At 42.6% G+C, this 20,258-nt stretch overlaps 1 protein-coding gene across 1 annotated transcript in view; it reads left to right on the top strand.

The window, feature by feature from the left end:
- Positions 1 to 5,213, top strand: part of LOC143127174 (protein phosphatase 3 catalytic subunit alpha) — a 124,057-nt gene extending 118,844 nt beyond the window's left edge. Inside the window, exons 13-14 of the mRNA XM_076288487.1 lie at positions 3,165 to 3,357; positions 3,723 to 5,213. Of these exons, the coding sequence (XP_076144602.1) occupies positions 3,165 to 3,357; positions 3,723 to 3,798 (269 nt within the window). The 3' untranslated portion in view covers positions 3,799 to 5,213. The remainder of the gene's footprint in view (positions 1 to 3,164; positions 3,358 to 3,722) is intronic.
- The last annotated feature ends 15,045 nt before the right edge of the window (positions 5,214 to 20,258 follow it).

Here is a 20,258-nt window from a genome sequence, read left to right as displayed (position 1 = left end):
GATTTCAAAACCCTGTTAGAAATTCCATCCGGTCCAGCAGCTTTTCTACAATTAACCCTCCTAAAGGCATTGCTCACATCGACCTCAGAGACACAGAAAGGTGCATCCTCATTTGCTTCACATGCTGCAGCTAGTGCAAGATAGTCTGTGTTTTTCATGTCAAAGCGAGCATAAAAAGCATTAAGTTCATCAGGGAGGGCTTTACTCACATTCATCATAGGAGGGGACTTTCTTTCAAAGCCAGTGATGGTTCGGAGTCCTTTCCACACTCGTGCTGGATCACCCTCCAAGAAATCAGCTTCAACTTTGTCTCTATAGCACCGCTTAGCATCTTTAATAGCTCTACGTAAACTATAAGATGCTGCTTTGTAATCCGTCATATCCCCTGAAATAAGCCCAGCATTATAAGTCATTTTGTCTTTATAAGTGTCATAAGTGTCTTTAATGCCGTTCTCACTTCTCTATCCACCCATGGCTTCTGGTTAGGGAAGCTTCGGATCTTTACAGTTGGAATGATGGAATCAGTTAGCATATTGATGTAACTCAATGATACTTCCGTAAACTCATTGATGTCAGCAGAGTTCGTCTTGAACATCTCCCAGTCAACGTTGATAAAGGCGTCCTGTAGCCTGGCTTCCGATTGGTCAGTCCAGCGCAGGGTTACAGCCATTCAGTATTGTAGCAGAAGCCATTGGTCATGTGTGCATTGGTCATGTGTGCTATCCCTCACCATCAGGAGACTAGAGCACCATGTTTATTGGGAAACGAGTGGAAACGACAGATATTAAAACAATAGTGAACCCAGATACATTTCACTAGAAAACATGGCTTCTCTGTATTGAGTAATTATTACTCATAATATGGTGTCCTGACTCATAGAGTGTATGTATCAGACCAACTCCCCAATCCCTCGCCCCGGCCACACTCTCTTTCTTTCTTTCTTTCTTTCTTTCTCTCTCTCTCTCTCTCTCTCTCTCTCTCTCTCTTTGTATCTCTCTTCCTCTCTCCCTCCATGCCATATGCTACATGGCACTTTGCCAGTTTTTTGCACTGTCTACCTCTTCATCTCTCTCTCTCTATCTCTCTCTCTCTCTCCCTCTCTCCCTCTCTCTCTCTCCATCCTACCTATATGTCTGTCAGTCTGTCTGTCTTGCTGCTCATTGACTTGTTTCCTGGAAAACAACTGATGACTCCTTTGCTCCCCTCTTTCATGCGTTCTGCACCCCCCCCCACCCCACCTCTCCCTCTTCTGCTCTTCAGCTACTATTGAGGCCATAGAGGCTGACAAAGGTAAATAGTGTGGGTCCCTCTCTGTTGTGCCCTCTGCAGTAGTCAAGGGTCTCCATCAGTTCCTTCCTTTCTTTCTTTCTTTCTTTCTTTCTTTCTTTCTTTCATTTTTCCTTTCTTTCTTTATTTGTTTGTTTATATTCCCATAATGTGTATAGAGTGTGAGTTTTTTTTTTTGTAATGCTCTCACATTAATCCCCAAAAAATTGTACAAATATATTAATACATGAATAAAAGCCATGCTTGGTTTAAAGGGGAAAATGTTTTGAATGGGACTGAATGAAGGCCCATCATGCTATCTCAAATTGACTACTGATGTTTGGCAGTCATGTCCTTAATATGGCTATTCCCCTTTAAAGCAGTCCGATGGTGCAGTTGAGTTGTGTCGTTGCACAATTGGAGGTCTTGTAGCAAGATCTTGTTCAATTCGATTCTTGAGGCGTTCCCGCCTAAATGCTATGGTTTAAACATAACAATAAGCCCAGCAGATCAGATGCAGCAAGAACAATCTCAACTGTCTGCTAAATAGCGGTGAGGCTAGCCGCTATTTACTTTGGACCCCTAGGGAGGTAAATTCCTCCCTAGCCACAAATTGTGCCTTCACCCCAGAGACTCCTCTTTGTTTGTTTTGTTTGTTGTTTGTTTTGTTTGTTTGTTTTGTTTGTTTGTTTTGTTTGTTTGTTTTGTTGTTTTCTCCATGTGGCCCTGCTTTGTGGTGTGTGTCCCTGGCTCTCGTGAGGCTGCTAATAACCTGTGTCTGACCTGTGCTAAGGCTAATGCAGCGACTCCAGGCCCCTTCCAAACGCATTTCTCCATCTCCAGCTCCCTAACACAAAGACTCTGGGCCACAAAATGGCTTCCCAATCAACGGCAAAGGAAATCCCTGAGCACCACCCAGCTCCTTCCAAAATTAGGAAATTCCTGCACTAATGCTCTCCCGATCTCTAACAAACGTTTCGCGCTAGCTGCATGTTGAGGACAGGTGTAACAAGTGGTTAGCACCAAGTGCCCTTGTGTTCCTGTAGAATGGCCTAGTCTCCTTGTGTTCCTGTAGAATGGCCTAGTCTCCTTGTGTTCCTGTAGAATGGCCTAGTCTCCTTGTGTTCCTGTAGAATGGCCTAGTCTCCTTGTGTGCTAGTAAGTCCTCGTGTCCTAGTGCTCCCATCTCCATGGCCTCCCCTCTGTGTCTCCTCTGTTCAGTTTGGGGTTTTGATTTCGTTTTTTTGTCTTTGTTAGTCTCCTTTTAGTTTAGACTCTTTACATCTATATTGACCCTTCCTTTAGTTCACGTCTAAGCAAGCAAATGAGAAAGACCAATACTTGGAGCGTTACAGAGTCACGTGGTTTTCTCTGACCTTGTGATTTGCAATCCTGATTCACAGTGGAAACCACATTCCTTCATAACCCTCCAGAACATGGCCTTTCTCTACTGCTTGAGTTAAGGTGTAATAGTCACCCGTTCTCACCTGATGGTTTACTGTGTACTGTTGTGAAACGATGGTGATTTGTGTGGGTATTGTCCATGTCCTATGTGTAAGTAAGTCTTCTGTAAGCATTCTAGTCATGGCTATTAGAGTTTTAATGCCTTAAAAACTTACAACTAGCATACAATGTATGTTTGTTGGTCAGACGACATTCACTGTGAAAAATAAAATATGCTAATAATGTAACTGTTATATATGTGTAAATAACAATAGCACCAGAAGTCATTGGTGTTGTGTTTTGGTACCAATAAGTACTTCAGAGAAATGTCGCTAATAAGAGACTGAAACACAAAGTCATGCATTCTAAGTTAACTCTTTCTCTCACTCTCTCTCTCTTTCTTTCTCTTTCTCTCTATTTTCCCATCTCTCTCTTTCTCCACTGCCACCATCCAGCAATCAAGGGCTTCTCTCCTCAGCACAAGATCTCGAGCTTCGAGGAGGCTAAGGGTCTGGACCGCATCAACGAGAGGATGCCGCCTCGCCGCGACGCCCTGCCGTCCGACGCCAGCCTCAACTCGCTCAACAAGGCGCTGTCGTCCGAGACCAACGGGACCGAGGGCAAGGGCAGCAGCAGCAGCAACATCCAGTGAGGCACACAGGCAGGCAGGGGGCGCTAGAGAGCCACCGGAGGTTGGCGTACCGCAGCAGGGTGCCCCCCTCACCCCATACCCCCTTCGTCGCTTGTCTCCCTGGTGTCGGTGGGGTGGGGTGGGGTGGGGGTTGGTTGGACTGGAGGATGTGGAAACACAGGCATGAGAAACAGCATTAAATAAATAGAAAAATAAATGAAATATGGCAACAACAAGAACAACAAAAAAAATGCAGGGCTGATGCGTGACTCTTAGACTCTGGATATGCCTTTAAAATACATCAACTACAAAATGTTTTAAAAAAATCTATATTGCTTGTAGAAACCATAAAAAATGTTATCGCTGGTTCGCTCTTTTCCAGGTGGGCAGGTGAGAACAGGGCCTGTGCATGGCAGAGCAGCGAGGTGGATGGAGATCTTAACTGGGAACCCAGCTGACGGCTTCCTCTGGCGTGGATCCGGCTCTCCTCTGGCGCGGGCCTGGGCTGGTTCTGGCGCGGACCTGGGCCGGTTCCGGCACTGGTCTAGGCCGGCTCTGAGCCGGATGCATGTCGGAGGCGGTTGCTGCAGGGCAGGTTTTACAGACGGCCTTCACTCAGATACTGGACATGGAAATTTTGAGTAACTTCTTACTAACTATTGTTCGTTTACAAAAATACAGCACTAAAAATGGACAAAACATGAAAAAAAAATGTTTTTAACATATAAAGGGTGTACAAACTAAATAAGGACTATTTATTGATAACTTTTTTTGCTACTCTTATAAAACTCGCTCTGAAATACATTAGGCAGTCTTAAAAGAATGTTGCAACATTGTTAAAATGCCAAAAATGGGACGTTTTATGGTTTTGTACAGATTATGCTTACCTCAGGAGTGTGTGAGTGTGTGCTTTGACCCAACCTTCTCTATACTGGCTGTCGATCTTGGTTTTGAACTTGGTTATGAATACCTATTTTCTTGGAATTTAATAACTGGAATTTACATTTAACATTTATCATTTGCAAATATGTTTTTTGTTGTTTATTTTGGGGGGGGAATAGATTTATCGTGGCTTGCTGGAATTTTGTGAGTGTTTTCTTTCTTCTTAAGTATTGCGAACAAAAAAAATATAAAGCATCTATATTCTGTAAAAAAAAATGACTTAAGTAACTGAAAGTATACAGCCTATGCATGTTTTATAAAAAAAAAAGTTTAACAACAGAAATAGACTGAATTCAAGTTCTTTGGCTGCAGAGGCCTGTTTTGAGATGTAGTGCGCTTTGTGGAAGTATACTGGAAGACTATACCGCCTCTTTAAATTACTAATGGGTTGAAACATGCTTTATGCCTTGAAATCCTTCTTTTTGTAACGTAAAGCATTGGAACTATTTAAAAGGAATGAGGAGCCGTGGTCTTTTTTAAAACCTATCGCTTGTTAAGTGCACATGTAGTCCACGTCTGCATGTGTAGCAGTGCCTCTTGTGATGGTAGGTTTGTGGTTACATGTCATATGTCAAACTGCATGATGACTGTCAGTGTCATACACACTTTAAGACGTTTTTGTTCTGTTTTGTAAACGTGCCACACAAAGTCACAGATTATTATTATTATTATTATTATTATTATTATTATTATTTGTATACTTGCTTTGTGTGCCACAACAGAGCAAAGGTACAAATATCCAATTTTAAGAGAAATCCGAAACTCCGTTCAATCTTTTTTAACCAATTGCTTAAGTGCCCAAGTAATTCACTACACAACATAAAGCCTTGCTTTTGTAATTTAACTTTGAAACTGTTGGCAGATGACGCATGCACTTGCAAATATGAAAGTATTTTATATGACTGTTCAATAAAATGTGCATGAAATTCAACTTAAAATTCAGTTATTTCTTGTGTGTATGTGTGTGAGTGTGTATGTGTGTGTGTCTGTGTGTGTGTGTGTGTATGTGTGATGTGTGTGCGTGGTGTGTGTGTGTGCGTGCGTAGTGTGTATATGTGTGTGTGTAGCCACATTCTTTGGAACCTGTCAGTAACACATTCCCCAGGAAACTCCTGTTTAGAAAGCTGATTATTCTCACAATCTGATTGTATCAACAGAAAGAGTGAGTGTGTGTGTGTGTGTTTCAGTCCACTTTCTCACTTTCTCATCAGGACACGTGGGAAGGAACAGCTGTGCAATCCATTAACTCACCTCATTGGCTTAATCACCAGTCAATCACATCATCATCCAGTCAGCTAGAGGTTTACTTCTTTCTACTAGCCAATGACTGGCACCAGTGGTATCATGGGAAACCAGGCCTTGGCAGCTCCTACTTGTAAGGTGTTTCTTTTGGCAGACATGATGAGGCTCTGATAAAAAAAAACAGGGTCCCATTACTGGAGATTAAGAAAAACATGGTTGTTAAATTCATGGAAAGGATGTTTGTTTCAGGTTGCACAGTCCGCATCCTGTACGTTGAAGTGCCACGTGCCTGTTAAAGACTAAGGTGAGAAGAAAATAAACCCCTATGTGCTTACACAGTTTAGATCAAACTATATGTAAAGGCATCCATAACAGTTTTTTAACCTTAACACAATGTTTCCAAAATCATTGTCATTGTCTGAGTGACATTCTATAGGCGATTAGATAGATAGATAGATAGAAATAGATAGAAGAGATATATAGAAAGATGCTGTAGGAATTTGGAGATATTTTTCTACAGACTGCTGTCCCCGAACCAAATTGTTCGCTGGGTAGTTTTCTAACCTATTCCAAGATGTTTTCAAAACAAGTCTTTGATCATGATTTGCAGGATCTTACAAAGGTAGAGAATTCATACCATATATTTTCTACAACAAACCATACCCTAGCATAAAATCATTGGCCACGTTTGACTTCTTCCGGCGCTGTGCAGATTTGGCTGAACGTGATGCATGTTTGTATTGTAAGATTCAGCCTCATCTGTGCAACGCTGCAAGATGTTGAACCTGATGTGACACTACCGAAACAGAAGTAAGGCAATATCTTGCCTTCAGAAACCCTCCTTGTTATAGCCTCTCTGTATACAGTACACTTTGAAAGTTTGCAATACTTTTGTTTCTCTGTAGGAACCCCATAGACACCACTGAAGTCTGCAATATTTTGGTTTATCTATAGGAACCCTATTGATACTACCACTTAAGTGTAAGGCTATTTTGAACTGTGTCAGTGGTTTGAAAATAGCCATTTATTTTGACATGTGTCATGCCCGTTGCAACACGCTATAAACCATTTTGTTGATAATGCAGACAACATCTTGAATTTCCCCTGGGGATCAATAAACTATCTATCTATCTATCTATCTATCTATCTCTATCAACGGCCTAGCACAAAACTCCTCCGATTAACGGCCTAGCACAAAACTCCACCGATTAACGGCCTAGCGCAAAACACGTCTACGTAATTTCGCTCCCCAGATTGTTTAAGATCCGGAATTTCCCTTTAAGTGTACAGGCAGAAAAAGAAGGGAAATCATTACATCATCAATATAGACTTTTAGCACTGCCACAGAGCACTGCAAATGATCATATCCTGTTTAATGGTCTTACTCCACAATTGACCTGTCGCTAAGCTCCGCCCCCCTTTGTTACCGTGTGAAAACTCGGACAAACAAACCAGACTTGATTAGAAATACCAGAGAATGTCTAATAAGGGGAGAACTGCCACTCTCGGAAAACTTCCGGTTTCTAAACTGTTCTGAACTGGTTGCAGTTCCTTCTGTGGTTCCACATGAGGGCGCTCGTCCACGAGTGCAGAATGCATGGAGGTCTATGGAGCTGTACCCCTCAAAATCCACTTTTCTCGGGATATAATTTTTTTCCAAGTAATTTGAATATTGTTTTCGAAAGGGGAGGCAAAGAAAATACACTTGGTTGAGTATTATATTTTTTAACGTCACTTAATTGTTCTAAAAAGCCTTTCAAACGTGTCAATGACGTCATTCATTAGCACAATGCTAGCGTGTTATGGGCAACAACGACCCAACCTGTAAGAAATCAAAAGGACATAAGTACTCGTTCATTCAACTTTTGACCTATAACCCATGTTGAAGTTATACAAACTACAATCAAATCTGAGATTTGTCAACGACAATCAGGTGAAAGAGGCAAATTTAGCCGTCTAGCTCCATTGACTCCCATTCATTCTGCACTCATGGCGATCGCCCCCAGTGGAACTCTGGTGGAACTGCAACCAAAATTCGGTACAATGGGACTTAATACGGAGTGGCAAGGCTCTCCGTAGACGGGCTCTGGAAATACATTGTGGACAATGGCAGCTGATAGTATATGAAAGCAGGCTTTGAGGACGTTTTGGTCGATAAAGGATTTACTTTCCTCCAGAAGCTATCAAAAGGGACTTAATTATGCTATGTAGGGGTGTATTCAAAACTTTAGAATACAAACAAGGTGACAAGCAGTTGTGGCCAGTAGCCGTGCAAATCACCATGCAAAAACTACTGACGTTAATGCTAGCTGGCTAGCTAGTGGAAGATTGATACTAAGATATGTTAGGTTACGTTAATATTTGATGTAGTAAGAATGTAGTAGTTGGTTAATAAGCATTTTCATCTCGGGATTTAACAGGGAACCTGTGCCCACGTTGTTGGCTTAGTAGCCTACATTACGTCGAGCTGTTGCAAACGCGAGAGACGTCCTGTAGGCTACTGTTGATGGAAATATACCCCGTTTTCTAGCCTCTCGGGGTACCGGCTATCAGTATTGCATGTCCCCCATGCAAAACGTTTGACAATGGTTATCCGTCGGGGTTTTTTTTAGTTAATAAACTCCATAAATAACCATTAATTTGTCATTTTATGCCTCCTCCCTGTTGTTTCCTATGGAGTTGTCCGAGCTGATGTCCGAGTCCCGCTGAGGCTGGACTGTAATTGGCTCATCAGCGTTCTAAGGGTGGCGCTTAGCGACAGGTCAATTGGATACCACACAGTTGACATTTTACCTGTTTTCAGGAGTAGTTTTCAAATAAATCTCCAATTTGGGTTTACAAGGGACTTTAAGTTGCCACAAACCACGAGTTCTTGAAAAACGCTTTCCATTATTAAAAGAACCTCGGTGTGGGACAAAGCAAATGACAAATGAAGCTTTTAACGCTCATAACTACTGTACATGTGGGTATGTGACAGAAATGTAGTCTCCTCACGTGTCTGTGTTCGATGGGCTGGCCTGAGGAAAGGCCTTGTTGTTGCTCCCTCTCTTGAGGTGCAACTCCAGATCACTTTTTCCAGCGTAAACAGGAGCTGGAGGAGTTTCTGGCACTGTGGCTGAGGAGGCCCCTGGGCTAGGGATGCCATCTGTCTTTCCCCTGACGCTCGGCGAGCGCTGGCCCGGCGCTGACCCCTCCTGTGGTGCTTATCTCGGGGCGCACATGTGGAGAGACAGTCGTCTGGTCCGTGGAGGAGCCCAACTCAGCCTGGGCCTCCGAGGGCCGAGAGAGCGAGCGACAGGAAAGACCTGAAGGATGACATCACATATTTCATTCTGCCGCTGTTAAATCTTTGCCGTTTCAGATGGAGGAGACAGAGGCAATGTCGGAGTGTTTTCTTTTTGTCGTGCCAGGCTGTTAGGGGCAACTCTGAGATAAAAATCATGTGTGGTTTTATTTTTAGAAATATTTTTAAATAATGTGATCGATGGTGTTGTTGTTTTGACAGTGGATGCTTTTAAATCTAATTTGTCAAGCTTTTGTGGGAAGGGGGGTAACAGTAAGCTAAAAGTATAAAAAAAGAATTTGTGCGTGTGTGTGTGTGTGTGTGTGTGCGTGTGTGTGTTGAATGAGGGGAGTAAAAGTAAGAAACAATCTTTTTTTTCTTGTTGTTTTAGATAGATAGATAGATAGATAGATAGATACTTAATTGATCCCCAAGGAGAAATTCAAGAAAAAAGTTTTTGTCTCAGGCCCAGGTCAGAAATAAGGGTAACACTTTACTTGACGGTTGAGTTCATAACACATTTATAGCAGCTGTCATAAACTGCACATAAAGCATTCATGACTGTTTCATGAGACATGACTCAACATTCATACCAAACGTTTCATGAATGTGGAAGACAGAACGACGAGAACTCCAAAGTCGCAAAGCAGAATTGCCATTTTTGGTCCATTCATGAAAAATGTACAAAGGCTGGAGAGATTAAATTAATGGTATCCAGGTTACACAAATACGATGTTGGACTTTTATTTTGACATATTGTTGTCGTTCTGTCTTCCACATTCATGTCTCATGAAACAGTCATGAATGCTATATGTGCAGTTTATGACAGCTGCTATGAATGTGTTATGAACTCACCCGTCAAGTAAAGTGTTACTGAAATGAGCAACCAATACTGGCTATAAAATAACTTCACCCCAAAGAGTAACCCACTACTAGCAATATTTATAACAACAAAGGAAGCCCACTTATAGTCACTTATAATAAGCGGACATGGCAACTGTGGTCACTGGCTACATGAAATGGGGACATTTGACCTCCAAAGAGTGGTTGATATGATGATGGTGGTGATGGTGATGATGATGATGATGATGATGGTGATGATTATGGTGATGATGATGATGATTATGGTGATGATGATGGTGATGATGATGGTGATGATGATGGTCATGATGATGATGGTGATGATGATGGTGATGATTATGGTGGTGATGGTGATGATGATGATGATGGTGATGGTGATGGTGATGATGATGATGATGGTGATGATGATTATGATGATGGTGATGATGATGATGTTATGATGAATAGCCTTTACTGTCCACTGGGTGGCGGCATCAAAACCGTGTTTCAAGCAAAACATTTTTTTTTGTTTGTTTGTTTAACCAAAAATCACTGTGTCGCATAGCAACAGTAGATGGTGGTGATGATCGATCTTCACCAGTCGCACTTGAGGCCAGCCAGGAGGTCAAGCCATCAGATACTGCAGGGTGGGACTGTCACTGCTAGGAGGAATTTGTGTCCACACACACACACACACACACACACACACACATCCTTGGCCGCTCTAGTGTGGACTGTATATGTTAGGCACAATAGGCGCTGGAAGGAAACAGGCTGTGGGCTTCCTGTTTGGCGTTGGTGTGGTCTTAGGCCTTGGGTGTTTGTGAAGGAGAACACACACACACACACTCACACACACACACACACAGGAAGAGAGTGGAGAACCAAACAAGACAGAAATATATCATTACCTCAACTGCAGAACATTAAACTCCAAGTCATCTTGAGTATTTGTTTTTTATTATCAGGCTAAATGGACTTTACATAAATCTGTTAATATCAACGTTAAAATATTTCAAGGTTAACTGTTCATTTCAAGGTTATTACATTATTGATGTCATTGCTTTGGACAAAAGCGTCTGCTCATATTCATTTAATTATCAAATGTCAACCATCGTTTACTTAAACGGAACCATAGACAATTAGCATTGTGTCAAGGTGTTTTCCAGAGCTCTGGGCCTGAGTCCCTGGAGTTGCATTAAGGAGACAATGTGAAGGGAGAACTCCCACTGAACAGGATGAAACCTTAAGATCAGCTCCCTGCTTGATTCGCATATCTCCACAAATCAGATAGACGACATGAGTGTGTGTGTGTGTGTGTGTGTTTGTGTCTCCGTGTGTGATAGATGACATGAGTGTAAAAGTGGATATTTTCAAAACAAGACGGAGACTTGTAGGCTATTCGCTTTTCCATCACACATGAGAGTGTATACTTCCAACAAGCTCCAGCCCACTATTGAAGGTCACCAGTGTGTGTGTGTGTGTGTGTCCGTGTGTCCCACCCATGATAAACATGGTTGTTTATAGGTTTGTGTGTGGATGGGTGTGTGTGTGGCGGGGGAAGTGGTGTGTACTGTATGAATGTGTGTGTGTGTGTATGAGAGAGTGAGAGAGCAGTACTATTTGAAAGGAACTGCCCATGTTTTTCCATTCTCTATATTCTTCAGCCATCAGATGCACATATTGGTGTGTGTGTGTGTGTGTGTGTGTGTGTTTGTGTGTGTGAGCATTCTTCATCCATGAGTCGTACCCTCATCTTCCCTCTTCATTCTGTTTGGAGCTGAGTCTACATCTCTATCCTGCAGTCCGGATGACCCCAAACAATACTCATTTTACCTCTCACAGAGCTGAGTCTACACACACACACACACACACACACAGACACACATACACACACACACGCAGGCACACAAACGCACACGGATGACCCCAAACAATACTCATTTTACCTCTCACAATGAAGGTTAATTATGTCTACGTCTCACATTTGCCTTTGACTTTGAATGAACTCAACTAGAGATTCTGATGTACGTAAGTAGGGAGAGAGCAGAGTATTTGCAGAACAAGCGATCCATTTGTGTACTTATTCATTTGTTTATGTATTTATAATTTGTACTAATCTTATGCCAGTTATGGTAAACTCAAATCATACCTGAAGTACAGAGTCTTGGAGGGGTGTGGCTGTTTACGGCACGTGCACACACACACACACACACATACACACATACACAGACACACAGACACACACACACACAAAGCAGTCCTTTGTTTGGCCTTCAAGAGTCTGGCCAAATATTCAACTACAGAAACACATGAGGCAATGCGTCTTCCTGAAGACACACATGCACCCACACAAAAACACACAGAGACACACACATACTCTCTCTGTCTCTCTCTCTGTCACACACACACACACACACACACACACATATACTCTCTCTCTCACGCCCACACACACACACTCTCTCGTGTGTACTCCAGACAGACAGGAAGACTTCCCCGCGGCCTCACACTCTAGGTGCTGTGCCAGAGATCTGCTCCTCACACTCCCCATGAGTCAGTGGCGTTCCCTGGAGACTAGGTCCACTCCTCCACAGTCCTCCTGTCCATGCGCATATATTGTGCGTGTGTGTGCTTGTGTGTGTGCGTGCGTGCGTGCGTGTGCGTGTGTGCGTGCGTGCGTGTGTGTGTGTGTGTGTGTGTGTGTGTGCGTGCGTGTGTGTGTGTGTGTGTGTGAGTGTGTGTGTGTGTTGAATATGTGAGGGGGTTTAGGTCCACTCCTCCGCAGTCCTGTCCATGCGCGTATTAGAGGCATCCTGTGCACGTCTTTTACCTTCATATAACAGCTTCAAAGTCATTTTTTACCTTCATATTACAGCTTCAAAGTCATTTTTACCTTCATATTACAGCTTTAAAGTATTTTTGACGGCAAATGAACTCGTAATAGGGAAAATCATGCACCATGCGTACCGGAGAACCAGCCTTGCGATTTGGCTATTAGTGCTGCAGTGTCATCTTGTGAGAATGGTGAAACAAAAGCTGGTCAGTAGATATGGCTCTTTGGTGAATGTCTTATTACCTGGTCAGATATGTCTCTTTGGAGAATGTCTTATTACCTGGTCAGATATGGCTCTTTGGAGAATGTCTTATTACCTGGTCAGATATGGCTCTTTGGAGAATGTCTTATTACCTGGTCAGATATGGCTCTTTGGAGATTGTCTTATTACCTGGTCAGTAAATATGGCTCTTGTGAGACTCGTGAAACATGACCTGGTCAGATATGGCTCTTTGGGGATTGTTTTATTACCTGGTCAGTAGATATGGCTCTTTGGGGAATGTCTTTGCCTGTTACTACTTCCTTCGGCTCCAAAACAAATGCACATGTACCGTGTCCAGAGGAAAGTAGAGTTCTCAACGGGTCAGGTCGGCCCGACAAACCCGACGGGACCCGCAGGTTCGGGCCGGAAATATAAGCAAATGACTCGGGTCGGGTCGGACCTCGGGCTTAATCTTTCCACTCAGTGAAAAAAAAAACATTTATTAATCATGGCTGCTGTTCACCGTAAAGAAAGTCTGGCTGCTGCGTGCAACGTGCATCATGGAGAGGGGCGGGGGCAGACCTGACGCCACTGCTTGCACGCCATAGCCTGGAGAAGAAGATGGAGTTGGAGTAAACTTGCTGCAGGTGAATTCACCGTCGCTACAGGAGTGGGAAAATCAGAGGTCGGAGTCAGAAGTGTTTGGAGTGGTGCTGGATTCTGATGGAAATTCTACAGGTTATGTGCAATGCTCAAAATGCAAGGTGCTGATGAAATCCGCGGTGGTAGTGTAGTGGTTAAGGAGCTGGGCTAGCGTGCAGTAGCCTGAAAGTTGTCGGTTCAATTCCCGGCTTCCACCGTTGTGCCCTTGAGCAAGGCACTTAACCCCAAGTTGCTCCGGGAACAATGTGATCCCTTGTAATATACTGTAGCTGACATGTTAGTCACTTTGGTCAAGAAGTGTCTGCTAAATGTAATGTAATGAAATATGTGACCCTGCAAGACGAAACCAGTCGCTTTGGTAAAATGTACAAAATTAAGTTATTGTGCTCACATTAACGGCCATAAACTAAGCTTTCCAACGATATGTATATTGAGGGTATTGCAAAAAGTATCGCTAAGATAACCGCATCCAAAAGTTGCCATGGTTCTCCTGTCTCCTGTCCAGAAGAGGAGATAATCACAGTTTTAAGTAAATTGTTACGTTAATGTGTTGAATCTTCACCTAAACAACGTCAGGGTTTAACAGTCAAAACGTATGCTTTACGTCGGGCCGCGGGCCGGGTTCGGGCAGATAATTCATGTTGATGTGTCGGGTTACATCGGGTCCGGGCTTTGAAAGCCACGGGCCGGGCCAGGTCGGGTCGGGTTGTAATTTTCAGGCCCGTTGAGAACACTAGAGGAAAGCGCTCATGCCATGAGAAGTATTTACAAATAAAACATAAATACTCCGTGACTCCAGTGGGAGCCCTAGAACCCGAAACCGCATTGGATGCTTTTAACATGAAACCGCATTGGATGCTTTTAACATGAAACCGCATTGGATGCTTTTAACAGTGGCGTCGTTAGACCTGGGCATTTGGGGCTATAGCCCCGGATCCTCTGGGGATAGCCCCGGATCTATGGGCCGTCAATAACAACAAAAACTCTAATGGTGAATGAAATAAATAGCCCCGTAGAAGAGACTTTTGTGTTTGTGTCCATTGTGTGCATTAACAGCAGCGCAAGAAAATCTGACGTGATCTGGGCAGGTTTAGAATCATTTGTTGCAAAATGTTGCAATTTCAATTCTCCTCTACGCTATTACACATTGCTGTTTCGTGCTTCTACTAACTAGCCTTAGCGAAATAAGTGTACAGAAGGACAAATGGATATTAGAAGTTTCTTTAGAGAAAAAAAAAGGGCAGAGCAGGGACAAGAAGTGGAAACTCACAGTGTGTCATCATCTCCCGCAACCCAGGAGGACATTTCGATCAGCTCAGTTTCAATATATCGTGATTTACTATTGAATCACATGCGCAGTAAATATGGTAAACCTGACCTCGTTTGAGGGGGCTTCCAAGCAATGCATGTTGGGCTTGATTTTGACAGAATGGAACTTTTTCTTTGGGCAAAAGTTTATGATAGCCTACACAACCCAAATGCATTGCTTTCAAGGCACCCATAGCCCATTAATTGAAGGGGATGACGTCCAAATGTTTATCCCGAGACGAACGCTCACACCTGTGCACTTGACAGAGGTGCATGACGATGTTTATTCTACAGGCTATTTTGATGTCATATGTTGGGCGTTGTATGTGGTGCATGACGATGTTTATTCTACAGGCTATTTTGATGTCATATTTTGGGCGTTGTATGTGGTGCATGACGATGTTTATTCTACAGGCTATTTTGATGTCATATGTTGGGCGTTGTATGTGGTGCATGACGATGTTTATTCTACAGGCTATTTTGATGTCATATGTTGGGCGTTGTATGTGGTGCATGACGATGTTTATTCTACAGGCTATTTTGATGTCATATTTTGGGCGTTGTATGTGGTGCATGACGATGTTTATTCTACAGGCTATTTTGATGTCATATGTTGGGCGTTGTATGTGGTGCATGACGATGTTTATTCTACAGGCTATTTTGATGTCATATGTTGGGCGTTGTATGTGGTGCATGACGATGTTTATTCTACAGGCTATTTTGATGTCATATGTTGGGCGTTGTATGTGGTGCATGACGATGTTTATTCTACAGGCTATTTTGATGTCATATTTTGGGCGTTGTATGTGGTGCATGACGATGTTTATTCTACAGGCTATTTTGATGTCATATTTTGGGCGTTGTATGTGGTGCATGACGATGTTTATTCTACAGGCTATTTTGATGTCATATGTTGGGCGTTGTATGTGGTGCATGACGATGTTTATTCTACAGGCTATTTTGATGTCATATGTTGGGCGTTGTATGTGGTGCATGACGATGTTTATTCTACAGGCTATTTTGATGTCATATTTTGGGCGTTGTATGTGGTGCATGACGATGTTTATTCTACAGGCTATTTTGATGTCATATGTTGGGCGTTGTATGTGGTGCATGACGATGTTTATTCTACAGGCTATTTTGATGTCATATGTTGGGCGTTGTATGTGGTGCATGACGATGTTTATTCTACAGGCTATTTTGATGTCATATGTTGGGCGTTGTATGTGGTGCATGACGATGTTTATTCTACAGGCTATTTTTGATGTCATATGTTGGGCGTTGTATGTGGTGCATGACGATGTTTATTCTACAGGCTATTTTGATGTCATATTCTGGGCGTTGTATGTGGTGCATGACGATGTTTATTCTACAGGCTATTTTGATGTCATATGTTGGGCGTTGTATGTGGTGCATGACGATGTTTATTCTACAGGCTATTTTGATGTCATATGTTGGGCGTTGTATGTGGTGCATGACGATGTTTATTCTACAGGCTATTTTGATGTCATATGTTGGGCGTTGTATGTGGTGCATGACGATGTTTATTCTACAGGCTATTTTGATGTCATATGTTGGGCGTTGTGTGTGGTGCATGACGATGTTTATTCTACAGGCTATTTTGATGTCATATGTTGGGCGTTGTATGTGGTGCATGACGATGTTTATTCTACAGGCTATTTTGATGTCATATGTTGGGCGTTGTGTGTGGTGCATGACGATGTTTATTCTACAGGCTATTTTGATGTCATATGTTGGGCGTTGTGTGTGGTGCACTTTGGCAGAAGAGACGTTCTCCTTACACCGTCTTTAAACATCAAAATATTCAGAATGCCGTGACGTGAGTCATTACAATTGGCCTTCCTTTTCATTCTCAAAGTAGGTTAAAATTGCATGTTCATCAGCCCGATTTTCAAAATCTCTCGGGGGAGAAACCCCCGAACCCCGGACAAAAAGGTCTCTAAGTTCTGGGCTCTAGCGTTGGACATTGGATGCTTTTAACATGAAACCGCATTGGATGCTTTTAATATGAAACCGCATTGGATGCTTTTAACATGAAACCGCATTGGATGCTTTGGATGCTTTTAATATGAAACCGCATTGGAAGCTTTTAATATGAACTGGGATTCTGCAGGTTGTAGGACACATAAACAGGACTCGAGACTCTTTTCCTCTATGATTCCTTGTTGATAGAATGATTTACCTACTGCTCTTTGGTCTAGCAATAGTTTTTGCCGTTTTCAAAACGCATCTAAAATCTGTTGACCTTGTATCTACTGTATCTAATCAAATCAGTTCAAATCAGTTGTGGTCTGGACATGTTTATTTATTATTAATTACTGTATCTCTTATCTATCTAATCAATTCAGTTCAAATCAGTTGTGGTCTGGACATGTTTATTTATTATTAATTACTGTATCTCTGATCTATCTAATCAATTCAGTTCAAATCAGTTGTGGTTCGGACATGTTTATGGCAATTATTAGTATTCTCTTCAATTTGATTTACACTATAACTAATATGTGTATGACTTTACACTGTAGGTCACTTTGGACAAAGTATAAGTACAAGGTAAATACAAGTACAAGGTAAAGTAAGTTAAAGTACAAGTACAAAGTAAATCATAAAATTACACCTATACAGGGGGTTATAAGGAGACCCTCAGAGTGAATAAGGGCAGAGTGACTAATACCTCAGTAGCCTTCATTAGCCGTCCTAAGCCTTCATTAGACTTCGTTAGCCTTCATTAGCCTTTGTTAGCCTTCATAAGCCTATCTCAGGCCTTTGCCATTGGTTGGATACTAAACTATGCCTGTCATTCAGCGGTAGAGGATGTTCTTCCTGACTATGCAGGTTGAACAGGGTTAGTGATTTATGTCGGCACTTGCTCACTCTAGTGCGGATGCTTGTGCGAGGTCAGAGGTCAGAGGTCAAGTTGTTTCAACCTCAGGGCCACACGGCTATGGTGTCGAGTCCTCTAGTCAGCGGTCATGGTGCAGCATTGTCTCTGCAAGAGAGGAAGAGGGCCGTGTGTGTGTATGTGTGTGTGTGTCTGAGTGTGACTGTGTCTGTGTGGATGTGTGTGTGTGGGTACATTATGTCACATGCGCACGTGACATTTAAATGTGAAATGTGTATCAAAAAATGTGAATTTTTACCCCCTAAGTTAGTTCAAAAAGTCGATCTTTCTTATATTTTAGATTCGTGAAATATACAGTGAAATATGTCATCCTGATGATTATGAGTATCTCAAAATGAGTCTCTCAAAATATTAGAATAAGGATATATTACAGAAATATTTTTTTTTTTTGCAATACTACAACAATGGGATGAAGTACACACACACACACATACAAGCATGCACGCACACGCACACACACACACACATACACACACACACTCAAAAACACAGAACTTGTGCACAAAGAGATACCACATATATGCACAACAGAGGCGATTGCTCTAAGACTACCGTATTTTCCGCACTATAAGGCGCACTTAAAAGCCTTTAATTTTCTCAAAAAACGACAGTGCGCTTTATAATCCGGAGCGCCTTATATATGGATTAATTATGGTTGTTATGGCTACCGTAGTCAGGGGCGTCGCGGAGTAGGCCTAATACACGTGCTTCACCATAACATTAGGCCTACAGTGTGTGTATAAAGACCCCAAAATGGCACCTGTCAAGAGACACGCTTACAACGCAGAATTCAAACTCAAGGCCATCAGTCACGCAGTAGAACATGGGAATAGAGCAGCTGCGAGAGAATTCAACATTAATGAATCAATGGTACGGAAGTGGAGGAAGCAAGAAGATGAGCTGCGTCAAGTAAAGAAGACCACACAGAGTTTCCGAGGGAACAAAGCGAGATGGCCACAGTTAGAGGACAAAATTGAACAGTGGGTTATTGAACAGAGAGCAGCAGGTAGAAGCGTCTCTACAGTCTCTATTCGACTGAAGGCAACAGCGTCAGCACGGGACATGAATATCGATGCCTTTCGTGGCGGGCCTTCTTGGTGCTTTCGTTTTATGAAAAGATGTAATCTCTCCATCCGCACACGAACTACAGTCTCGCAGCAACTGCCAAAAGATTACGAAGAAAAGCTGGCCACTTTCCGCGCATACTGCAAAAACAAGATCACTGAAAAGAAGATCCAGCCAGAGCACATCACCAACATGGACGAGGTTCCTCTCACCTTTGATATCCCTGTGAACCGCACTGTGGAGACAACAGGGACCAGAACGGTGTCTATACGTACCACAGGGAACGAGAAGTCATCCCTCACTGTAGTTCTCAGTTGCCAGGCTAATGGCCAGAAACTTCCACCCATGGTCATTTTCTAGAGGAAGACTTTGCCTAAAGAAAAGTTTCCAGCCGGCGTCATCATCAAAGCTAACCCAAAGGGCTGGATGGACGAGGAAAAGATGAGTGAATGGTTGAGAGAAATTTACGTCAAGAGACCGGATGGCTATCCGTCCCTATTGATCTACGACTCCATGCGCGCCCATCTCACCGATGCTGTCAAAAACCAAGTGAAGCAAACTAATTCGGTGCTTGCTGTCATTCCGGGTGGATTAACTAAAGAACTCCAGCCGCTAGATATTGGTGTCAACAGGTCGTTCAAAGCTAAACTGCGAGCTTCATGGGAGCAGTGGATGACAGAAGGCGAACACACATTCACCAAGACAGGGAGACAGCGCCGGGCGACTTACGGCACTATCTGCCAATGGATCGTGGATGCCTGGGCTAAGGTATCAGTCTCAACGGTGGTCCGAGCTTTCACAAAGGCCGGAATCATCACTGAACTGCCAGGTAACAGCGGCGACACTGACACTGACTCGGATAATGACGAGAGGGATCCGGGCATGCTGGATGCCATAATCGCCCAACTGTTAAACTCGGACACTGAAGATGAAGAATTTGAGGGATTTGTGGACGAGGAATGAACTGAAAAACTGAGTGTATTGTGTTGTATTTTACGTGTTATAACTGAATAATTTTGAGAGTTATTGTGTGAATACGCTAACGTTTGATTTAGCAGTATCAGACTGTGTTTGTTTTTTTTACGTGACAACTGAACAAGGTTGGGAGTTATTTTGAATACGCTAACGTTTGATTTAGCGATGTTTTTTTTTTTTTAGGTGTTACTGTTAGGCTACAACTGAACAAGGTTGGGAGTTATTGTGAATAGCCTACTGTACGCTCATTAACATTTGAACAATGTTGAGAGTTATTGTGAACGTGTTTAATAAAGTTTGACTGACTGACTTATCCGACTGTTTTGCTTCGCTTAATGCGCCTTATAGGCCGGTGCGCTTTATGTATGAAAAAAGTTCGAAAATAGACCATTCATTGACAGTGCGCCTTATAATCCAGTGCGCTCTATAGTGCGGAAAATACGGTACAGGGGAAGCTCAGCCTCCTCTAAAATATCACAGAAAATCGCATCAAATAACACTATTACATTAGCTTCTAGCCTACTATTCAAACTAGAACATGCTGAAAACATGTTCATCTTCATGGCTAGTTTGTTCAGCAATAAGGTTTTGTCGGTCATTTATCGCATCTGTAATTCGATTTCGCACCCGTAATACATTGCT

The sequence above is a fragment of the Alosa pseudoharengus genome, unplaced genomic scaffold, assembly GCF_046254945.1.
Source record: "Alosa pseudoharengus isolate Yale_2024_CS ecotype anadromous, Long Island Sound unplaced genomic scaffold, YU_APseudo_1.1 YU_APseudo_1.1_scf_17, whole genome shotgun sequence".
Taxonomy (NCBI): Eukaryota; Metazoa; Chordata; class Actinopteri; order Clupeiformes; family Clupeidae; genus Alosa; species Alosa pseudoharengus.
The sequence above is the reverse complement of the archived record's forward strand: the minus strand, read 5'-3'. Positions and strand labels throughout refer to the sequence as shown.